The 23136-nt window shown below is 41.4% G+C and overlaps 1 protein-coding gene across 3 annotated transcripts in view; it reads left to right on the top strand.

Moving 5' to 3' along the window:
• Positions 1-23136, top strand: part of meox2a (mesenchyme homeobox 2a) — a 101141-nt gene that overhangs the window by 19002 nt on the left and 59003 nt on the right. For 2 of the 3 annotated variants that reach the window (XM_027286365.1, XM_019279074.2), the window contains exons 7-9: positions 3940-4017; positions 4210-4302; positions 11026-11157. In XM_027286365.1, coding sequence (XP_027142166.1) covers positions 3940-4017; positions 4210-4302; positions 11026-11157 — 303 coding nt within the window. Of the gene's footprint in view, positions 1-3939; positions 4018-4209; positions 4303-11025; positions 11158-23136 lie in introns of those variants that run through there. The other variant, XM_027286366.1, reaches the window with a different exon arrangement.

Here is a 23136-nt window from a genome sequence, read left to right on the forward strand (position 1 = left end):
GATTTCTTCGCCCTGGGTTTCGCCTCAGGCAACATATTGAAAAGGTTACTCTACTTTATGACTAGAGGATGTTGGGTCCATATGCAACCTGAGAGAAAGATGTGGAAAGAAAAACGTATATGAACGCCAAAGAAGATATATTTTCTATTTTATGGAACCTCTGAATTAATCTTGAGAGAGGGGTTCAACATTGCTTTTCCCACTCTCGTACTTAATCCCAAAAAACAACTCCAAAGTAAGGGCCTAAAAAAGTGCGAGTAGAGTCCAATCAGCACCTCTCTTAAATAGTTTAACATTTAAGCTTCATAAAACGTTGCATTACTTTAGTATTCAATCACCTAACATTGTACAGATGTTTATGATATTGTGTCCATCCCGTTCATGCCCCTCACCTATTACTCTTCTCCAGAGCAGACACCCAGGCTGACAAATCGGCCACACATGGCTTCAAGGATAGAAACGTGGATCCTCCTGATGTGTGTGTATATATATTCCCCGAGTGTAGCTGTCGACAGTAGAAGGAGGCGGCAGAGCACGTCGCATTAGGTCTTTCCATGTTCCACCGTGATCCAAACAGATCCATCCTCCTTTAAACTCGCTCCAAGTCCTTCATCAGCTGGTGTCAAAACGGGCGGATCTCGCTGTCCGGTGCTGGACCGGGGCCCCATAGACAGATTGGGGTCAGTATCAGTCTCCTTGGATTGGCTGATGGAAACCCTTCCCGTCTGTGCTCAGGTGGCCGACGGGGCTTTGTTTTTCCGGTTGCGCGTGTTCGGAACCAGATACATCCTTTTCAGAGAGTTTGGGAGGGAGGAGGAACGGAGGGGGGAGATGAAAGGCGAGTGGAAGAAGCGGAAGATGAAGAATTACCTTTGTCTCAGTGCCATTACGTGAATCTAATACAGGGATAAGCAAGGTTGGGCCGCCCAAGCTCAGCTGAAAACGGACAGTATAGTGTAGTGTGTTTGTGTGTGTGTGTGCAGGTGGAGGATTTGTCAGCATGTGTGATTAAGGGCTTCTATCAGCAGGATGTTATCTGAGAGATCCATTCGAAGCAGTTTAAATCCAGGCTTATAGAGGAAAAAAGAAAGATTGTCAGTTGATGTAAAATTTATACAAAAAATAATCTCCTGGAAACACCACATTCCAGGAGGAAGTTGGGTTTCTTTTTTTTTTAACCTTTTATTTATCCAGGGATGATTTCCAGGAACACACACAATTACACACCTGAAAGCTGCAGCACAACCATTTTATCTGTTGACCACAACGTCTTTACTGGTGCAGTTAGGGGCTTAAGGGCACCTCAGTGGTATTCTCTCAATAAATACTTTGACTGAACTAAAATGAACACAGCCCAAGGGTTTCTTTTTGACCTTTTTTCATATTTTTTTATTGTAAAAATGAAAAGTTTGAGCTGTCAAATAATCCGTTTTAACAGAAGAACAGAGTTCAAGCATTAAACCCCATCTCTTGATCGCATTTTTTTAAATTAATATTAGCGATTGGCATCTGATTTATTCAGGCGTCCTTGAAAACCTAATTTTTCCAATATGCTAGAGCCTCCATGTTGAACCCATTTCTGCAGTCCTACTTATCCAGTTATACAAACATTTGGCTTTACTGAAATCTGGAACAAAGATGCCCATAAGACATCCACTTGTCTGAGTTTTGTCAGTTTATAAACGAGGAAAGAAGTATTTCATTTTTTTTTTTTTTAAAGTAGGCCATATCACCTCCTCTGTATTCTCTTCCTTTTATCTTGATGTATGATGATATTCTCATATCCAGCCCACATCAAAGATGGTCCTCAGACTCATGTATCAACCTAGTGAAGGTTTTTAATGATTAACCTCAACCTGTAAGAGGGTCTGTCATTTAGACGGAGAGCACGGACTAACACCACAGCAGCCACTGATAAGTAATGGCTTCAGATTTGTACTTGCAGAGTACTAACCATTAAAGTTACTATAACTGTAGCTGTTGTTTCCTGTCTTGATGCTTCCATTAAGATAAATATATCAGACGTGATACATCATCAACTTTTGGTTGAGCCTAAAACGTCTCAACAAATATTGGATGGGTAGCCATGACATTTTGTTCAGAGATTCATGGTTCCCAGAGGATGAAGCCTCCCGGCTTTTGGCGATCTTCCTGACTTTTTCCTGCGACACCGCCATGAGGTTGACATTTATAGTTTTGATCTAATCTGAACAACTATTAGATCGGAGGCTTTCAAAGTGGGAGGCTGGCCTCCCCAAAGGAGGGCGAATGTTTTCAGGGAGGAAGTGAAAAAATGTTGCATTAGATATCAAAAGGAGAATTGCATAAATGTGTGATTTGGTTAAAGAGACCAGAGATACAGTAGTTTGGGAGAGTTTTTCCCCCAGTCAGAAACCAATGAATGCCTTAAAATTTAGGTTAAAAGTCTATTTTGGCCTAATAGTTGAGTGTCTTTGGGGTTGAATATCCATCATGATCCCGTAGGCATCAAGGAATTTAGCAAAACTAGGCAACTAAACTAAGGGGGTATGCTTTATCAAGCATTGCCCGAGAGGACGCCCACAATCTCAGACTCAAAACCTGAAAAACACCCTACCTGAAGCCAGAGTTGGTTTGTCCATTCTGGGCTACAGTAGAAACTCTGTGGAAGAGGCCGTGCTGCATCTGTCGATATAAAAGACTTGTTCCAATGTAACAAAAACATGATGATTCTTATTTTTCAGGTGATTATACACTAATGAAAACGTGCGTATCATAGAGAGAGCTCCCTAAATCTCACACACACTGGACCTTTAAGTATAAAAGTTTAATAGAGTTTTTAATGTTTAAACACTGCGTTGTTTTAAATTAGACTCATCCTCACTAAAAGGTTTCTTCCTTACCGCGTTCAAAATTCATTGTCGAAGGTCGCTCGGTGCCGATCTGAGCTCTGAAACTTTGTTTTTCTTGTGTCCTCAGAGTGGTTTGGTCGCCGAGCCTCTGCGGCTTCTTGGCTCTTCAGGCCATGCCTAAATTTAAATAAACATTCCTACTCTGGGATTTCATGCCCAACCTGGTTTAGATCATGTTAAATTTTTTTAAAACCTTGCAAATCTGCATTTCGGACTGAAATGATTTTCCTCCTGAAGCCATGGGCAGTTATCTTTCAAGACCAATTAACCCTTCGACATGTGTTTCCCATATCCATTTCACATTTCCAATTACTTTCTGTTATTTTAACGGGTAGAACAACTGTATCTGAATGCCAAACTCAGAAACTGTATGTTTATATCCGTGTTTATTTCCTGCGTGTGTGAAATTGTAGTACCAAGCTGTAATTAGAGGCACGGAACAACAAAGATGAATGCAAAGCGGACATGGCGGACAGCGGCGTGCTATCCAGTTGCCTCATGTCACTCGTATGCCAAGGCCGAAAACTGAATGGAAAGATCAGGACCCAAATGTGCTGGTTCTTTGAGCAAAAAAGCTTTTTACGATTCTTGGCTGTAGCCGGCCTTTGACTCAATTTGCAGCGTAATGAAATTTAAGTTGGCCTGTGTCTGATCGCTGCTTTTGCATATGACAGAATTTTCCTGCCAGCTCAGACGCATAAAGGAGCCCAGAAACGTCCATTTGTACTAATAAGCTTCTGATTACACTTGATGGAAATAAGCCACTCGGTTTGCGAGTGTTTTTTTCTTTTATCCCCTTTTCTCTAATCATAAAATTATTCATGGCAGTCAAACAGGTGGTTTGTACTCTCACACTAAATGATTGAAGAAGTGGCTGAAACAAAAACCAGAAGGCTCTTGACCTTTTGAGCACCGAAGTCAATCAGTCACTCGACATGGAGATGCATTAGGTCCCTCGTTCTGCAGCACTTGCTTTAAGTGATTATCACTCAGCCTCCTGTAACAAGCAGAACTGAATATTAAACATCGGGGTATCTCCATCTTACAGGAGCTGGATGTCATCCCAGATCTGCTGGGAGAAAACGCCAGGTATCTATTAAAGGAGTCGAACTTCATCCAGGTTTCTGTAAGTTACCATTTCAGCTACAACTTTTCTGAGAAATGAAAACATGTCCGTGTAAATATTCATGATCTGTTCTGGCCCAGAGGAGTGTGTAGATTTTAGATTAAAAAGCTTGTAGCATATCCCGCAGCTCCTCATGGAGGAAAAATGTCATCTTTGCTCAAAGGTTCTTATCTAGCTTTTAAATTTCTTCAGGTCAACGGTTCAAGCCTGTCTGAAGTGGAGACCTTGCTGAGGGATTTGGAGGCAGTGAATCAGGCTGTTCTGCACCCGCTGGTCGTCATTTGGGTGAGTTCACACATGGATACCGCAGTCATGGTTTCACAAAGGAGACAAGAAAATAGTCTACAGCCTACATGCTGGCGGCTCTTTGAGGCTGTACGTAGGCACAGCAGTGCTTTGATGCTCACAATGAGAACCGTACTGAACAATATGGGTTTTTCCCTTACCACGGTAGAAAAGTAATGTATCTACATGATTTTGCACTATCTTATTGAAAACAGTTATTGTTGTTGTTGGTAGCCATTCACTGTTAATCCCATGATGGCCTGGGCTGAATCTTTTGACCAGTCAGAGGCTTTTGTTTCTGACTTGTCAACCAATCAGAGTTATAGTAGGGTGGGTCGGCGCCACGGTAGGCATCACAGGTAGGCATGTGGTCATGTTGTAATCGCTGTAGTCCAACTGAGGCTGATGGGAATGTTATTAGTTATGTAACACTGGAGTATGAAGTGTTTTGACCTGATGATGGCGCTAGAAGGAAAGTTAAGGCATCACCAAAATGATTTTGATTCTTCCTGAAGGGGAACATGAATGTCAGGCTATCTAAGCCCACCAAAGTCGGTAGGATTTCTCCTCTGGGGACCAAGAATGAACGAATGAAAAAAATCTAATGCCAGTCTGTCAAGTCTTTATTGAGATATTCCAGCCTGGACCACAGTGGTGGACTGACTGCTTGGATGTCCAAAAAGCCACTTCCAATTTACGTTCTCCTCAGACTCCTGTCTCCGTTCCTCGCTGTGAGTTGGCTGTTCTTGTTGTCTGAAGGACAGATTTGTAAACTGAGTTACAGGAACTGTCACGTATAAACTGCACAGCAACTCTTGATATTTAAAGTTACAGGAAGAAAACTTTCTTAAATCTCAACTTTTTAACCTGGACCAGTGGACCGGCGCCAAAATAAAGCTTGGTAAAGCCAACATAACCTGAACTGCCTGCTCTGGTTTCTGTGAAGTGTCTTTTTAACCAAACAAAATTCCAACAACTCCAATTTAATAAGTACATATGTCACACACATTACTAGATTAAACCACTGCATTTTTTTGTGAGATACTCTTCCCTTTTAATAAAGCTGCAAGTCCACACACAGCAGGCTTCATTAGTACAGGACTGACTTTGTCTTTGTCACGCCAGAACAAAAGGATCTGTGTAAATGTTGTGCTCATTACTTTTTATGTTACTTCCTCTTCTATGACTTTTCAAGATTATGGCTGTTTTTGCTATTGCTGATTCAGCCTGTACAGTTATCTTGGAAATGTTTGGTTTTACCTTAAAATGATGTACAGGAGGTCGTATTGCTGCTATGAAAAGGTATACTGGTGTTACTGCTCATAAGGTATGACAATACTGCTTTACATTCATCTCTTAATTTTATGCATTTCATGCCTCAAACTAACTACTAACTAATCCTCAACTACACTCAAATTCTGCTCACACTCTCCATTCTAGCATGTATATTTTCACTTCATTTTAGCTACAGTCATTATTTTCTCAAGAGCCCAGTGTTCTGATTCTTATGTATGGTGCAGCAACTGGTACCAGTATGTGAAATACGATTTCATGTATAAATACCCTATTTTCACTGAATAGTTGAGAAATAATAACCCAAAGATGGACAATTCCCTGCAAAGCGAACGGCATATATCAACTAGAAAACTGCATTTCCTGCAGTAAAAGAGGCGTGGATGCCTTCTGCTGAAATGCCTGATGCAAAAATGTGAAATGAGCTGAGAAACAGTAGAATAGTGTAATATAGATTAAAGTGTGATTGAAGTCTGTAGCTGAAAGTATGTAGAAGTCGTGGAAGTGGAAAGTGTTTGTAGTTTGTAGAAAGTTTTGACATGGAAAAAGTTGAATATTTTAAAAAAGTATGAAAGGTGTGAATTAGTAAAATACACGCCATGATGTGCTGAATGAGCTGAACACAGTGATATTTAAATGGCTTCTGTAGCACAAAGTATGTGGGAGTAGTGGAAGTTTAAAGTGTTGAGGGTTTGTAAAAAGATTTGAAGGCTGCGCATGGAAACAACATGGAAAAGGTTGAATATTTTAAAAAGTACAAATGCTACAAATGAGTAAAATAACAGCCATCATGTCCTAAATGTTGTGATATTTTAATAGTTTATGTAGGACAAAGTATGTAGGACTAGAGCTTAAAAACCTAGGTACAAGAATAAAGATGTGAAGAACAATAAGTGTTAATGCCGGTTCGGCATCTAATAACATCCAGAAGCACTGCCGACTCCTCTGGGCCTGAGCTCAGAGAGTGAAAAAGTGTGCTGTGGTCTGACGAGTCCACATTTCAGATTGTTTTGGAAATCCTAAACGTCGTGTCCTCCAGGCTAGATTTACATTTTATAAAGCGTCCCAACTTTTTTGAATTTGGGTGGTTGTACTATCAAATATCTCTGTGCAAACTGGGAAGCCTCCTGAAAGTTTGCAGCCTGTTTTTATCAGACCTCAAGTCTCTTTGAAAATCAGCTCAGAGGACAGTTATAAGTGTATTAAGAGCTACTGTAGGTCTGCAGGTTCTGGAAGGTGAACACGTCTCAGTATCATTTCCCACACTTTGAATGAACTTTTCGTTCGTGTTCGTGAGTACAGACATCTGGCACAGGATAGATTCAGTTTCTTTCAAGATACATGTACTACAGAGTGAGCCAAACCTTTTCTGCTTTTTTTCCGCTTGTGAAAACGTCACCTGTAGTCCACCTCGGCTACCTTGATGAGTTCTGTAGCTGTTTGGAAACCCTACACCTCTCAGGAGAGCTCTGCAGCTCGGCCTTACTTACTGTTCACCCGGCTTCAAAACACCCGACATCCACCACCAACAGACTAACGCCTGTCCTGGGAGCTCACGGGAGGAAAAGTCTAAAACAAACTGATCAAATCTGTTCCAAGAAACTTCCAATAAGGCCTGTTTACCCTCTTTTAATTTGGAAAATCGACCTCTTTAACCAACACACAGGGCAAGTGCCAAAACAATTTCAGGTAATGAGAAAGAAATAAACCGACAAGTCTCAATCACTTCAGATGTCACGCAGCATTACACTGAATCCCTGCACTTATTTGTCTGAGTTTTCAATAAAGATTGCAACACGCACACATCACATGTAAGCACACACACACACAAATACACACACACGTCACATGTAAACACAGTCTGAAGCCGGGTTTTAGACTCTCTACCACACCAAAACAAAAGCATGTCAGAGTTCCCACAGCTCCTCCTGTTAACACACTTATATTCTATTCTACTCTATTCTGTTCTTTCATTTTCTCTTCTATTATACGCCTCTCTAATCTGTGCTATGTAATTTAAATTGTGTGTTAGATTCTATTTAATTAATTAATAATTCTATTTCTATTCCTAGTCTACTTTGCTCTACTCTACTCTATTCAGTTCTGCTCCAAACAATTGAGGTTTAGTCTGTTTGGTTACTCTACTCTACGTTACTTTACTCTATGCTATGCTTCTCTGCTCTATTCTGTTCTACTTTACTCAACTCTTTTCTGGTTTATATAACTTTATTCTATTCTTTTCTATTTCATTTTACTGTAAACTTTTTGGTCATACTCTTTTCTGTGCTGTTCTATTCTACTTTAACTCCTCTAACACTTATTTAAGTTGAAACACATCACACAATCAGCTGATCATAATTAGTTGATTAAGTGATTGATCAATCAACAATTAATCAACAACCGTTTTGATTGGATTAGAGTTAAACAAAAATGCAAAAAAAGCTGCTCATTCTTCTTAAATATGAGGATTTTCTGCGTCTCTTTGTACATCGAGTACGACTGCATGTTGGACTGATGGTTGGAACATTTTAGAGACTAAATATTTATTTCACTGCTTATTTTTTCAATCAATAAATCGCTAATAAAATAAATAATCCTTTGTTTCAGCTCCAGGAAGTTCTACAATACATGATGTAGATCATATCAAAGTAACTTAACTTCACCACAGCAAAGTGTATCTTAAAAAGGAAAACAATCCATTACTATAATGGATCACACAAAGTTTACTTTTCCCTCCTTGTCTAACCTGATTTCATGGTCATGTTAGAATGTGTGTGAACCTGGAAGTTGTGACTACCAGAAACGTGAAGCAGCCGCCGAGTTTCACGCTTGTAAGTGAGGAGGCTTGGTTCAACACCAACGTTTTCTTTTAATCTTTTCTTCGCAGGCGGACTGCTGTTAGATTGCACACGTACAGGTTTGATCACATGGTAGTGATCAGTGGAGGGATAATTGAGTTTAAAGTGTAGGTGGTGGTGGCCTCAAGGGCAGAGAAGACGACTGGTTGGTGAAGGTCGCTGGTTGGTCCAGTGTCCATATTGTCTTATGTTGTTAGGTGTCAAAAATCTCTTCTTGATTATAGATACAACATAGAACAACCTTGAACATGTTATTGGTGAAAAGTTTAAGCATCTTTCTAAACCATTGCATGAGGTGTACTAGACTGCAAGTAACCATAGCAACAGTTCTTATGTTTAACACTATGTTTGAAGGATCAGTGCGTAGGATTTAGTGGCATCTAGTTGTCTAGTTTGCTGACGTCCTTGCTTCAACCTCTTCTTCCTAACTTGAAGGAGAAGCTACAGTAGAACCGGTGTTCAGTTTGTCCATTTTGGGCCATTATAAAAACATGGTGGTGCAACATGGTGGAAGAGAACCTGTAGCATTCAAAAGGTTCATTCTAAGGTTACAAAAACATAAAGATTCTGATTTTGTAAATGTGAAACGCTGGAGCTTTTTAAGCAATGATTTAAAAATGTTTTGGCAAACCTGATCTCCTCGGGCTGAGCCTAGGGTTCCTGAAGGCAGAAGTCCGGTCTCACCAGCTTTGACCTAGGGACAACAAGTGAGGCCAGTCTAGAGGATCTTAGGATCTTAGGTTTAGTTGGAACATAGGGAGTCAAGAGCTTGTAATATAACTGGTGGCCAGACCACGTTGGGCCTTAAAGGCTTAATCTTAAAATGAATGTAACTGTTAAACAATGAGAGAAGAACTTGTTTGATATGGGTCCTACAATTGGTGTTTTTGTGACTTTGTGGCTGCATTTAGTGCATATGTCATGTTATTTTAGTAACCCCAATGTATTCCAGCTCCTCCTGGGAGATTCCTTGGTGTTCCCAGGCTAAATGTGCTATGTTGTCCCTTTAGTGAAATCTAAGTCTGCCCTGGGTTCTCCTCCCAGTTGGACATGCCCAGAACATCTCCAAAGGAGGTGGCTTCTTCTCTCTACTCTGAGCTCCTTCCAGATGTCAGAGCTCCTAATCTTATGGATGTAGCTCATTTCAGCGACCTCTCATCTCATTCTTTCGGTCACTACCCAAAGCTCACGACCATAGGTGGAGGTTGGAACGTAGATGGACTAGAAAAAATCGAGAGCTTCGCCTTCCAATTCAGGAATTCACTTCTTTATTGGCGAAAGTAAGTTTAAAGGGTTTTACTTAATAGCCGGCCTTTCAGTGGAAACTTTGTCATTGGTCATCAGTTAAACTAGGTGTTGCAGTTGTATTTTTAAGGCTACCCTCTGTCCTGCCTGACCGTCTTCCACTCACTAACTTCCAAGAAACATTGAGTCAGAAACATTGAGTTTGTGGGCCATGGTTATATCAGACACACCTCTAATCGAGGAACAAAACCTGTCTTGTGGATTTCATTCTGGCTCTTTAGGGATGACTGATGGAGGAGAGTTTCTGTGGTGGACGTCTGGTGAGGCTCTAAAAAAAATAAAAGAAAAGCCATCGGTCTCTTATTATGAGGAACTGACAGCTCAGAACCAGACACTGACTGCTGATGCTTTGATCACTCTTTAGTTGCTGAATAAATGTCCTGATGTGATGTCTGCCAAAAGTGCACTGTACAGTCCTTTTTTTAATCATTCCAGCGAACCTTCCCCGTGGCCAAAAGGTAGACATTAGTGGTTTCAGCGGGCAGTTGTGAGATGTTAATGTGTGTAACGTTAACTGAAATAAAACATTCATCTTTGCTAAACCCTTTTTTTGGCTGCGGGACAGTTCAACTTCAACAAAAGAACGGCCTTGTCTTCGTGCGCGTGAGTCAGTTTGTGTTTTGGAAATGGGCACAAACATCACCGTGGCATCAGCGTTTCACAGCCTGGAGGCCCGAGGAGGCTGAACACCTGCTAATGTGCTGAGTAATCTTTCTTCAAAATTCAACTTCACCTGCTGACATGATTGATATTAAAGGATAATAATTGCACAGTTTTAAAGCAGATGTCCTGACACATTTGAAACAATTCTCTCGTCTGTTGCTGCTGCGGTCTTCGTGGATATATGACAAAATAATTGCAGTGAATAAATCTTGAGTTAAGTTGCTGTCAGTGTGTTGGTTATGGGCTGAGTTTGAGATATTCTAAAGGATGACACAGTAACACGAACCAATGTGTCTGGATTAGGCTGCCCTAATTGGGGAAAATAAACCCTGGAGGCTCCGAAGATTTACAACCAAATTAGAGAATCATTATACCCTCAGACAGGACTGTCTATCAACCGACCTCTGTATACTCTCATCACAGCAGAGCTCACGTCCTCCCCTTAAATAAACAGGCCTATAGAGTTGCAACATGTTTAAACAAGTGCTTGAACAATGAGCTGTAATTGCTACAAAAAAAGGGGGCATAATTGCTGTTCTTGTAAGTGATCCTCGCTATTGGCAAGCGGTTTTCTGATTGGGCGCGGTGGCTTTTGTTTTGATAGATGCATTTGAGCACCTCGGACGAGCTGTCCGTCAGCGGCAGAGCGGTAGAGCCGGCAGCCATCATGGACCTCGCCTCTGCAGCCAAACTCCAAAATATCCTCCTCTACGGCATCCAGCTTCATCAGTCAAAGGTAAGCTCGTCGTCTGTCCGCATCTTCTTTATGTTTTTCTTTTGTTTCTTCCTAAAGAAAAAATTAGCTCATGAGTTCCTGTGAATGCATTTTTAAGAGGCCAAACAAAACAGAATGGGAAATGTCTTTTAAGTCTCTCGTTCCAATGTCTTGTCATGCTTTTTATGCTTCAGGCGAAGTTGCTGTCTTTTATCACACATTTTTATGTGTGAGCACATTCTCAGGCAGGTGTGTCTTCTTTTTTTTTTTTTAAAGAATAAATACGTACCCACCGGTGTGATTGAGAGCACAGGATGTAAACTTTTCACCTTCCGCCATGTGTGTTGTTCTGTATTGTTTCATCCAAACGTCAGAGAGATTAAAAGGGAATGCAGGAAAGCAACAAGCAGCTCGACCACCGCACATGTTGGCCGAAACTCCGCGGTTAAGACGTGTGTCATGGGAATCCGCTGCGAGGCCCTGCCAAGTGTGCGCTGGAGTCAGGGTGGATACGGTTGACCTGAAATCCATAACTGACTGCTCAGTAATTATAGGATTATATAAATTGGAATTATTCATCCAGCACAGTGAGAAATGTCAAGATTCATGCTACCAAAGCCGTCAAGTCAAATCACAACTTTTTGGGCCAGATGTTCAGGGCAGATCTAGACAAATGTTGAATATTCATGGAGTTGTTGGACTTAAATATGACATCCATCATGATTTATGCTCATGACTGGCTGTAGCAAAGTGATGAATGAGGTTTTTTGGCAGCCGCATCACTTCACAAATCATTTGTAGAAGCCTCTGTGCCTCAGGCGAAGGGATGTTCGAGCAGGTCGGGGTTTATTCGCTCCTGCAAGAAAAAGAAATACGTGAACGATGAGCTGAAAGCTGAAGGCCTGGTCTTCTGCGGTCAACGATCCGGGCATCATGCGTCGGAGTCTTGACGTCACAGTGCCGCCTAATTAAAACGAGGTGCTTTGTTTTCTTGATAGCGAGGCATGCGATACGCTGCTGGTCCACATGTGAGTTTGATTCAGCTATCGGATGTTGGACATCATGGTTTTCCCCTGAATTATGGAGACTAATGCTGTTAATTAGTCATCCTGCTTGAACTCCTCAGAGGAAACGGAGAGAAGGGGAAAGGGAGTGGATGGAGATAATGCGTGTTTCACCATGATAAAATACTTATAGTTATGAGATAGTGGAACAGCAGAATATAGAATATATAAATCACTGTTAGCTTTTTGTTTAAATGAGGATAATTCTTCCCAGATGGCCTAATTCATATTTGTCGAGATGCTTGCCAACACTTCCAATGTCAGACGTGCAGTATAGTAAGTATAAGTTTATTTCTTTGGCTTTAATAAAAAGAGATCAGAGAGGAGGCGATAATGTACACATGAACATTTTCAGCCAATCAGTCTGATTGAGGCAAGATGGCTTAAATCTGCGGATGGCTCGTTGTCTTCGATGCTTGTTGCTTTAATTAAAACATGGAAAAACTGCCCCATGAGAAGCATACACATCTGAGATGGCACTGTGTTTGTATAACTGAGTACCAGACACAACTTCTTTGCCATAAGATTCAGCATCGTCAACATCCAACTCGGGCACATGAAGCCTGGTATGTACTGTAGGCGGAACAGCCTGGATTACATTTTCTGTTCCCTGCAAAGAGAGTTCAAGTTTTCTCATTTGGCTGTTTCAGAAATATGAAAACATTTAGTTATACCGCTGTCCGCAGTTTTAAGCAGATGTTCTTTTATGTAAGATGACAGTTACATAAACAATAAACATTCACTCATTTCATATAAGTTTCACAACAATACATACAGTATATATATTTATATATATAGTTGTTAAAATATTTTTCTTTAAAGAAATGTTTATCCACTTTCCACTTTCGTGCCTGCAGTCACCACAGTTGCATAGATACGATCTCGACTGTTGTTTTTCTTAAGTACAGCTTTGTGAGTTTTTTATATGATATAATTGCCGAGCAAAAACAACTGCCGGTGAAACTATAAACAATGTACAATTCAGAGCCATAGTCTGTGAACTCTTACTCTTGCCGTGTGTATACATTACTACTGTAGATGTACTCACTCGTTACAGCTTCCAAGGAGGTGTGAACGTGTGGAATTGCATGCAGCAAAAAAAAAAAGAAAAGAAAAGAAAAGCATTGGTGCATGGCCAACTTCAAAAAAGTTTGAAAAACAAAAAACAAAACTGTAGTTTCCAGGAAAAAAACGTGCCAATTCCATCTGAAGAATGTTACTTCACTTTCAAAACAGTTCAGTGCTAATTCATTCACATGTAGCAACCCAAGCTGCTTTTCGATTTCTTGGATGAGAGGATCGCTCTTCTGTCTGGAGCCTGGAGTCAATTAGCATAGCTTAGCATAAAGACTGGAAACAGGGGGAAACAGCTAGCCTCTGATTTGTTTAATCCATACATGGACAAAAATGTAAAAAGAAATAGTTGTTGTTTGGTGGGGAGTTATGTGCCTTAAGCTAACCTAATTGACCCCAGCTCCATACTCAACACACAGACATGAGAATGGTACTGATCCTCGCTTTTGTTTATGGAACAAAGAAGCTGATGAGGTCTTTCAGAAATGCTTTGAGACAACTGACAGGCAGATGTTTGCGGATGCATCTGGTGGCAACAACATGAATACACAAACTCTGTAGTAGGCTATAGAAGTAAGTGCATTGACAATGGTGTGCCAAAAGCCACGTTCTGCACGTACCCCATCCAGAAACCCTGGGTCAGCCAAGAGGTTTGACAACATTTGAAGTGTGGGCCACCACCTTCGACTCAGGGGACACTGATACCTACAAGACAGCCAGATATGACCACCCGAAGTCCATCAGGGATGCCAAGAAGAACTTTAGGGATAAAGTCCAACTACTACTCTGCTTTGAGACAGACTACGCTGCATCGTGGACTACAAAAGAAATTACTACTGGGCAAACTCCTAAGCATCCACCGTTGTTCCTGAAACTCATCTCTATCTCATCTTGGACTGCAAACCTACATCTGCAGCTAGACCAGGGGTGGGCAATTATTTTCCCAAGGGGCCACACAAGATACTGCAAAGGTACAGCCTGCGGGCCACCTAATGCCCAGGTCTGAGCTAGACATTCAAATCTTTGACGAGCAGGCCTCCAGGTACTAAGAATCAGCAGGCACACATTACACCTCCTCACTGATCCACAACACGGGTGCACCACAGGGCTGTGTGCTCAGCCCCCTCCTGTACTCCATGTTCACCTATGCATGTGCTTCCAAGCACAGCTTCAATGTCATCTTTAAGTTTTCTGATGACAAAACAATCCTGGACTTTATTGAGGACAACGATAGGACGACCTACAGAGATCGAACTGATGCAAAGGGTCGGCAACTCTAAGTTGTTTGCTGTGCACATTACAGAGGACCTCTTGTGGACACTACACAAGGACAGCGTGGTCAAGAAAGCTCACCAATGGCACTATTTGTTTGCCCTCACAAACTTCTACAGGTGCGCCATCAAAATCTTGCGGACACGGTACAGAAACTGTTCTGCCCACAGCCACATATCACTACAGAGAGCTACTCTGTCTGTCAACAGAATCTCGGCCGTGCAGGATATCTTTCAGCGGTGCCTGTGGAAAGCACACAACACCATCAAGGACCACAGCCACCCAGCTCGCAGACTGTCCTTGTTACTGTCTGGCAGACGATACAGAAGCATTGCTGCATATACCACTAGACTTAAGAACAGTTTTACCACGAGGCCATCAGACTTCTCAACTTCTAATCTAAAAGGGACTGCTGCCATCGCTGCTGCTTTTGTACCAGGACTGATACTTTGTGCTTACACAAGTCCTCAATGTTCCCATGTTTATACAGTATAGTATCTTATATGTGTATATATATAATTCATATAGTGATACTTCTTCAACACTTCTGCATATACTGTCACTTTACTCTTACACACCATCCTCAATTTTCTTTTCGATCTACAAAATCAAGAGTAGCTGCATGAATGTAAACCTGCGTCATAGGATCATGTTTAATTAAAATTAATTCTACACTTTTAAAGGGGTGAAGTCATCACATAACATAGTCACCACTCACATTCGTAATGCTTCAAAGTGATGCTCATTAATAAGAGTTGTTAAATATCAAAGCAGCTGTTGTAGAAAAAAAACTGAACTGGGTAAATATTATGAGAAATGTACTCAGCTTGACCTGGCTTTGTATTAGGGAGTTTCTTATGAAAGCTTAAAATAATATTTGTGCAGTCAGAGAAGCTGCAAGGTTCAAGAAAACCATTACGGAGACATACTGCCAATATACATTACTTGAATATTATAAAAGCTGCGTATCACTGGAAATATTTTGAGTCCTGTAAGTATTTTTTAAATAATTTGGCACATATCCTTGTCCCTTTTTGCAGGTAAGAGTTGCATTTAAGCCAGAAATTCTTATAAACTGGATGAAAACGCAAATTTAAGTAAGTCCAGAGATTGAAAGTTTAAAGTCCATTTGATTCCTTCAATTTGCCGTCAGCATTAAAACAAAATATGACATCAATAGCTGAACGTGTATTTTCCAATTGATTACAACAACAACAAAACGTTGTTAAAGGTAATCTACCATAAACTCTGAATCGCCTTTTGTTCATGCCTAAATGATTTCATTCTCTGCTCATGGCTGGTTGTTGTCAACTGCACACCAGTGAGAAGAACAACCGTGGAGAACATTAAGTGTCCCTTGCCTCTCGTTATGTATCACACTGAGGAATTACTGGACGCACCCACCTCTCTGGAAAAGCACGGCCATTTGGATAATTGAATTTTAACCTTTTGACAGTTAAAATGCATGAGCGCATGGAACTGAGTTCGGCCCAGAGAGGTTGGGAAAATGATCCACCTCATTGACCTTTAGTGATGTCTTTTTGGATAAAAAGTGGATTTTCTCAAACGAGGCCTGACTACAGTTTCACATTATTCAGAGTAACACCCAACCGCCGAGGCACAATGTGTCCAGCAGCGTGTCGCCATGTGTGCCACATCGCTCCGTCAAGAGGAGAGAGTGAAATGGAGTCATGGACAATGAGCAGCAGTCTCTCTGAAAGGACATGTGATCAAAGCACTTCTCTAGAGTCTTTTTCCGTTTGTGTTGTTACCCTCTGAAGATGCCCACAAGCCAAACATCAGGTGTGATAATGTGTGAAAAACCTCAAACCGATCCAAAGACGCTGGCTGAGAATCTGCAGACACCGGATCCTCATAAACTGACACGATGTTGTGAAAACGGTGACGGTATACGCTATCAGTGTCTGCAGTGGCGATAGGAAGTGTCATTGGATCCCTCCTTGCACAGGGTCCTGGCGACTTGTCATCCGCTGAAAAGAGGGTTGTCACGTTGATATATGGGTGTTGTAATCCCTGCAGTGAGAGCCCTGATGTTTACCCAACCCCATATTTCCTCCTCCTCAAAGGGCCCAGACCGGGAATCCTGAACCTGAGAAGAGATTAGCCGGCCGGGAAGAAAAGAGAGGGAGAGAAAGGAGAAGAAGGAGGGGAGGGAGGAAGAAAAGGAGAGGGCTCTATAGGTCTATTCTCCTCGACCTGTTCAGATCTAGGTTTGAAAGGCAGACAGGTGAAACCGTACACTACCCAGTGAAGCTCTTGCTGTGACACTCGTGGAGTTGTACCCTCAGCAGGGTCAAGGCAGATCAGGGGAGACTGTCGTCTCTGTGGTTTCAGCACACTCACGACTTTTCTCAGGCTCAATCCAACAGTTATCTTCTGCCAGATGAACTAGAGGTCTTGAGAGGGAAGCATGGAAATTTGTGCAAAAAGGCTGTGGCTGATAAGTTTATCAGATTCATCTGACACTGATTCATTTTAAGGCGTCACAAGCTGGAAAGTTGGGAAACTCAAAATCTCAACCCTTAACCTCAATGTTGTCAGGAAAGAAAACGCCAGAGAATCACACCCATTAACGAAGAATGTCAAAAATTCTGTGCCAAACCTTGTAGAAGTATTTTGGTATTACACTGTATGAGTAAAAACTTTGACCTCTTGGTGGCACTCAATGAGTTCATCCTTTGGAGACCATAAATCTATGTTCAACATTTGTTGTTGAGATAATTCAGTTGGAACCAAAGTGATGGACCAACCGCCTGACCGGCTGACATTGCCATTCCTAGAGTTAGAACTAGCCTTGAATCTAAAAAGAGTCCTAAAGTGAGCCAAAGTTTATAAAGTCATGAACAATCAGGTTTCACTGCAAAGTTCCATAACTGAAACCTGGTCTTTTAGTTAATCCCCCCGAAAATGAATTACACACTCCCGGAGAATTTTCTAAATGAAGCGCCAAGGGAAAATGATTTCTCCAGAGGTCTTTGTCCGCACTTTTTCTCACACTACATCTGTCAGGCGACATACACGGCTTATCCTGTTGAGGTCCAACATGGCAGGCAGGTGAAACCCTACACAAGCAACTGAGGCTCTTGCTGTGACACCTATGTATTCGCAAACCCTGGCAGGGTCAAGGGAGATCAGGGATGGCTGCCGTCTCTGCTGTCTCAGCACACTCCCAACCTTTCTCTGAGTAAATCCAACAATTGTCCTCAGATGAATAAGCGGCTGGTGTTATATTTTCTGTGATGAAAGACCGTTGGAACCTTTAATGTACTCCCAAGAGGCCGGCGTCATCCCACTTCGTCAAAAAATGAGGAGCTGTCTCCGTTACGAGAGAGAAGTGATTAGTAAGATTGCGTGCATTAGCCTTTTTGGCTCGATTGACAGTTTAGGAGACATTTTAAGTAATGAGGGAATAAAGCGCTCTCAATATTAAGTTACTGTTTTAGAAGTAACTGAACAAACATTAGTTAGGTTCATCAAAACATTGCACAGATAAAAAATGATTTCATATTTTCCCGTTGATGCACTTAGCGTCAGAAAAAAGTCCACCATCCACCCTGTCCCCTTCACTGTTTGCCTAAGTACTTGTCTTTATTCTGACAATTATGTCTAACTTTATCTAACATCCCCCTGGAAATGTGGATGAGAGCACTTGGCTACCTCGGTGGAATCCTGACATCTCCATACAGACAGAAGCCGGATCACTCCCCTCTCCTCGGTGATGTATTTGTAGAGTGTTAGGGTCAGAGCCTTGGGAGAGACTCACACTGCAGCAACATGTGCAGGATATCAAGCTTGATCTTCCATGCCGAGAGTGCTCCAGATGTGTTTCGGTATGTGTGAAACTTGACCGCTGGAGTTTGGCTCAAGGAATTAGACATACCAAAGCGGTGTTTACTCAGCTTTGATTTCTTAGATTAAAAAGACCAGCGAGCGCGCTGTTTGGGCTGATGTGACTTGACGCAAGCTCTTACAGACAATTTGGAAATGACATTCAAAGAAGTTAATTGGTGTTACAAACAGACATTCTTATGGAAGATTAATGTAAGCCAGCGCTACACAATTAGTTTGTAAACATTCAATCACTCAGACTAAGGGCAAAACATGCGTGTGTGTTTGTTTTGCCACTTGGTTTTGAGCTGTTTCTGACCACCCACAGTAGTCCTGGTTTGAGTTATCTTCCAGGGATTATGCTTTCATTTAACAGGCCTCATCAAAGATTGTTTTTGTGACGCTCACCTTACTTCTCTGCTTTTGCTTTTATTTGGAGAGACCTCTCTGTACACATGCTTGTCTGGTTGGGGCGCGGTGGAAAATAGCTGCGGAATAGCACACGGAGTATTCAGACCAGGGAAAATACCACCAGATGCCCCAAAACGCTGGTAAAACTTTAGCTAAGGCTGATAAATTTAACTGCTCCTACAGTCACAGTGAGGCAAATTAGAAAGATCTCAGAGGGCATGCACCTCCGCCAGGGCTAAACAGTCCAAATTAATCAATAAAATAATAGATAAACATGGTAATACAAGATCATGCTGATTGCCTGTTCAGGACTATGTTTTCTTTTTGTAGACTACCTCCTTTACTAGAGTTAGAACCATCACATTTTGCATAATATCTCACACTTAATATGTACATGTGACATCAAACTTTACTGTGCCACACAAACAAGAATTCGTCCTCAAAAATATGTCATCTACCAAATCCGATTGGATGAAATTTGCATGGTTTTAAAGGTAAAGAACCAAAACATAAAGAGGCTACATGGTGGAGCTCGCCCATCCTGAATTAGCTAGATTTCAGCTAAGTTATAGCAGCTGTAGATACCAGCGGCGAAGGTTTTGATTTATCGTTCGGTGCCAGACACAATTCCTGCAACACTAGACGGGTGTATCATACGTGACAGATTCACCACACTTCACTTTGTGATATAGATCAACACTGGGCTACACATACTTGAGTCACTTCTATTTCGCTTTGTCTAACTGCATTAGAGACAACTGCCGTGCCATCAGTGCGTTCAGCTTCAATCATTCACAGTGACAGAGATGAAGATCACTTTGTTGGAGAAGATAACTGAACCTTTCTTCAACTTCCTTTATATTGCCTTCACTCTCTCCAAAAGCGTCAGAAACTTGGAGAAAACACAGGCAGACGATCACAGTTCTTGTGGTCTGGATGTCATCTCTCTGTAGCTGCCGTTGCCTTGACGTGTGGTTACCTTCAGCTGTACTGTAACTCCCCGTGTGGCTTAAGAGCCTAGAGCTCGCATGTAGCTGTTGTAGCTACGCCGAAGCCCGTTAATGCGCCACCGTAAATAAAGATTTTGTTTGTTGGCTCGCTTCCTAACTTCTCCACACAACTTTGGATTGAATTTTGGAAAATTGAACTGAATGGGACTGGAAGCATAACTTAAGTGGAAGTAATGACCAACCAGGTTGTCTGGAGGTCCTCCCCAGCAAGTTGGACGGTTCAGTCGGCTGGTTAAAAAAGTAAAAACGGCTGGTGAGTTTGGGGATTTGGCTCCTGATGCTAAAATCTAATTTCCTGCTCTGATGGAAAGCCCAATTGGAGGTTTATGAAGTTATAAATAAAAAAAGATTTCATGGTAGTGTTCAAGAACTTCAATCTGTTCTTGTATTTAATGTCCTCAAATGAATCTCACAGTCCTGTGAAAATGATTTTCCTCGTAGCGGTCCCTTCTTGTTCTCACACTACATCTGTCAAGCCACATGGCCGGCTGTATCCCCCCCTGATGTTTAGTCTGCGGTACGCCGCTATTTTGACAGCAGTGCAAAAATACAGTGTTGCACCTATGTTTGTGTGTTTGGCTTACGGCCTACTGCGATTACAATCTCACGCTTGTACAAAGGATGGAAGTGAGGGCACTAAGCCTTGGCCAGGATGTGCGGTGCTGAAAACCAGCTCGTAATAAATGTCTTGTTTTGTGAAATATCCCTGCACCTGCACCTGACCTCACATGGCCTGGGATATATAGACTGTATTTGGCTTCTCTGGTCTGGTGTAAGCGATACAGTGTGATAAGTAAATGAGGCATCTGTGGGAGGGTGTGTGTGCTCTCGGGGCTCTCTCTCTCTCGCTCACCGCATGTGGGATTTGTCCCAGTTCATAAATCCCACCCATGCCTTCATGCTTTCATACCTCCACAACTAAAGAGCCATTGTTCTGCTTACTGTTTTGAGGTATGTCTTTCGGTGAGTGGAAGTCAAACAAAGTCGTCTCTCAGCAGAGCTTGTTGAAATGATTCTCACTGAGGGAATCCAGTGGAAGTACGACGTCCCATTGCCTTCTTCTCTGAAGAGGGTACACAGAAAGAGAAGTCGTACATTAGACGTGACTAACAAACTGCTATGTTTGCCCAATGGACGCCCCTAGACAGGATATTTTGGAAACCCGTGTTGAAAGAGCTTTCCCAGTGTACCGTGAAAGGGTTGTGTGGCAGCAATTGTTCTCTGAACGGGATTTGAAAAGCAGTTATCAATACAAAAGTTTGCTTTTTCTATGGCTGGAAAGTCTGAGGGAACTCGCAGCCGCACAAAAAGTAGGGTGGGATACAGACTTATTCATTTTCCTACATTACAGTCCCTTTCAGATGAAGTGAGGCAGAGTGGGAACGACACGGGTATCTAAAATACAGACACTCAGGCAGCGGCACTAAATACCTCCGCGAAATTCAATAAAACACATTCCCTGGAGGCAGTTCATCTGTAAGAAGTATGAAATGATGCTTACGTCGCTGTCATCTTCGTCAACTTCAGCTCTCAGTCTTTCAGCTCGGATCCAAGCAAATTTTCCGGATTTATGGCTGAACTTCCAGCGTAAGCACGATGTATAATCTGAAGGTTGTTTAGAACCGAAGCGCAGCAGTAAATATTAAAACCGTGTGTGTGTGTGTGTGTGTGTGTGTGTGCGTGGACTTTAATGTACATTCAAGTGTCAGAGTCAAGTTTTACGGGTTTATTAGTCTGATTGATTTGTTTGCTTCCATCTCATCTCTAATCCTTGATCCTTCTGTCTGCTCTCAGTCAGTGTCTGGCTCATTATCATAGCTGGAAAGTGAACAAGTAGGTTTACTGAAGCATTGTAGTTAAAGAAACTTTAATTTTGTGTTTATCCTGGCAGCCTTTACGACCAAAAGCGGTAGCATTTCCACTGCTTTGTTTTGTTCTTTTTAAGGGTAATCGGACCCGGCGTCAGGCATTAAGAATAACTATATAATAGTCTCGTTGATGATCATGTTTGTTTATGTAGGTCATATAGACACATCAGGATTAAATTGGGACTGAAACTTAAGTACAATTTTGAGCTGTCCTTACTTTCTTCCTTCCTTCAGGCTTCATATTCTTTCCTTATATTTCCTTTCCTTTCATTTTCAGCTGATTTGAAAGTTTGAAAATCTCCAAGACTAGAAATGAAGGTTTTCACCAAACAGCAAAAACTAAACTTAAGCTGTCCGTCTTTTAATCAGTGCTAAGAGATTAACAAAGTACAGACTTTGTACAGTTATTTTCTGTTTTCTCGTCCTTTCATAAAAGTTATCTCCATTTATTCTCCAAACATGAAAATCCCCAAACGAGAACACCAAAGCTGAACTTCAACTTGTGATATTTGAGGATATATTTTTCTGCTAATACTTATTTCTACTCTTTAAAGTCCCACTAATTGCACACCCATGTGTCAGTTATTACAAACTCAAAAGATACCAAACATGTCAAGTCTAAGCTTTTACCAATACATTTGAATTCTTCGTCACCGGTCGTCATCGTCTCAGATGAATCTGTCAGTCTGCAAAACAAAAAATAAAGGTTTTCACCAAGCAGCAACACTAAACTTTGAACATGTCAGAATAGATACTATAAATACTTTAAAAGAAAAAATACTGCACAATCTCACAATGTTCTCGCTTCATTCCTTCATTCTTCAACTGATTTGACATCATGAAAAGCCCCAAAAATTATAAATAAATAAAGCTTTTATCGAACACTTCTTCCCAGTATTTTAATACGTGAAATACCAAGAATCTCTAAGTAACAGAACTTCATAAAGCATTGATCATTGGTATTCTTTTCTTCTTCATGTTTTCACTTCATTCCTTCTGTCTTGAATTGATCTAAAACCATGAAAATCCCCCCAAAACTACAGATACATAAAGGCCTTCACATACCTTAGTTCTTTTACTTTTTAATCTTTGTTTACTTCTACCTGCTGCTGGCTCAGTCATTACAAACTCAAGCTGTTCGGTGTAGCATTATTCAAACCCACAGAAGTGCATTTCAGATTTTAGCGGAGAGCTCAGCGTTTCCAAAAACACCAAACATGTCAGGATGAATTTTGTGGGAAAAATGTGTATGAAATGATGCACGAGACATCTAGAGAATATTTCCAGCCATAAAAAAACGCAGAGGCTTTGAAACGATTCCCTCGTATACCTTTTTAATGAAACGCTGGAATAAGCTGATAAAGAATCTACACGATACTGTCAGACCGAGTGGAATAACCAACCTCGGTTTTCCCAACCGTGAAGCTTCTAAAAGGGGGAATAATGGAGGGC

Source organism: Larimichthys crocea, chromosome XIII (assembly GCF_000972845.2).
Source record: "Larimichthys crocea isolate SSNF chromosome XIII, L_crocea_2.0, whole genome shotgun sequence".
NCBI classification, from domain to species: Eukaryota; Metazoa; Chordata; class Actinopteri; family Sciaenidae; genus Larimichthys; species Larimichthys crocea.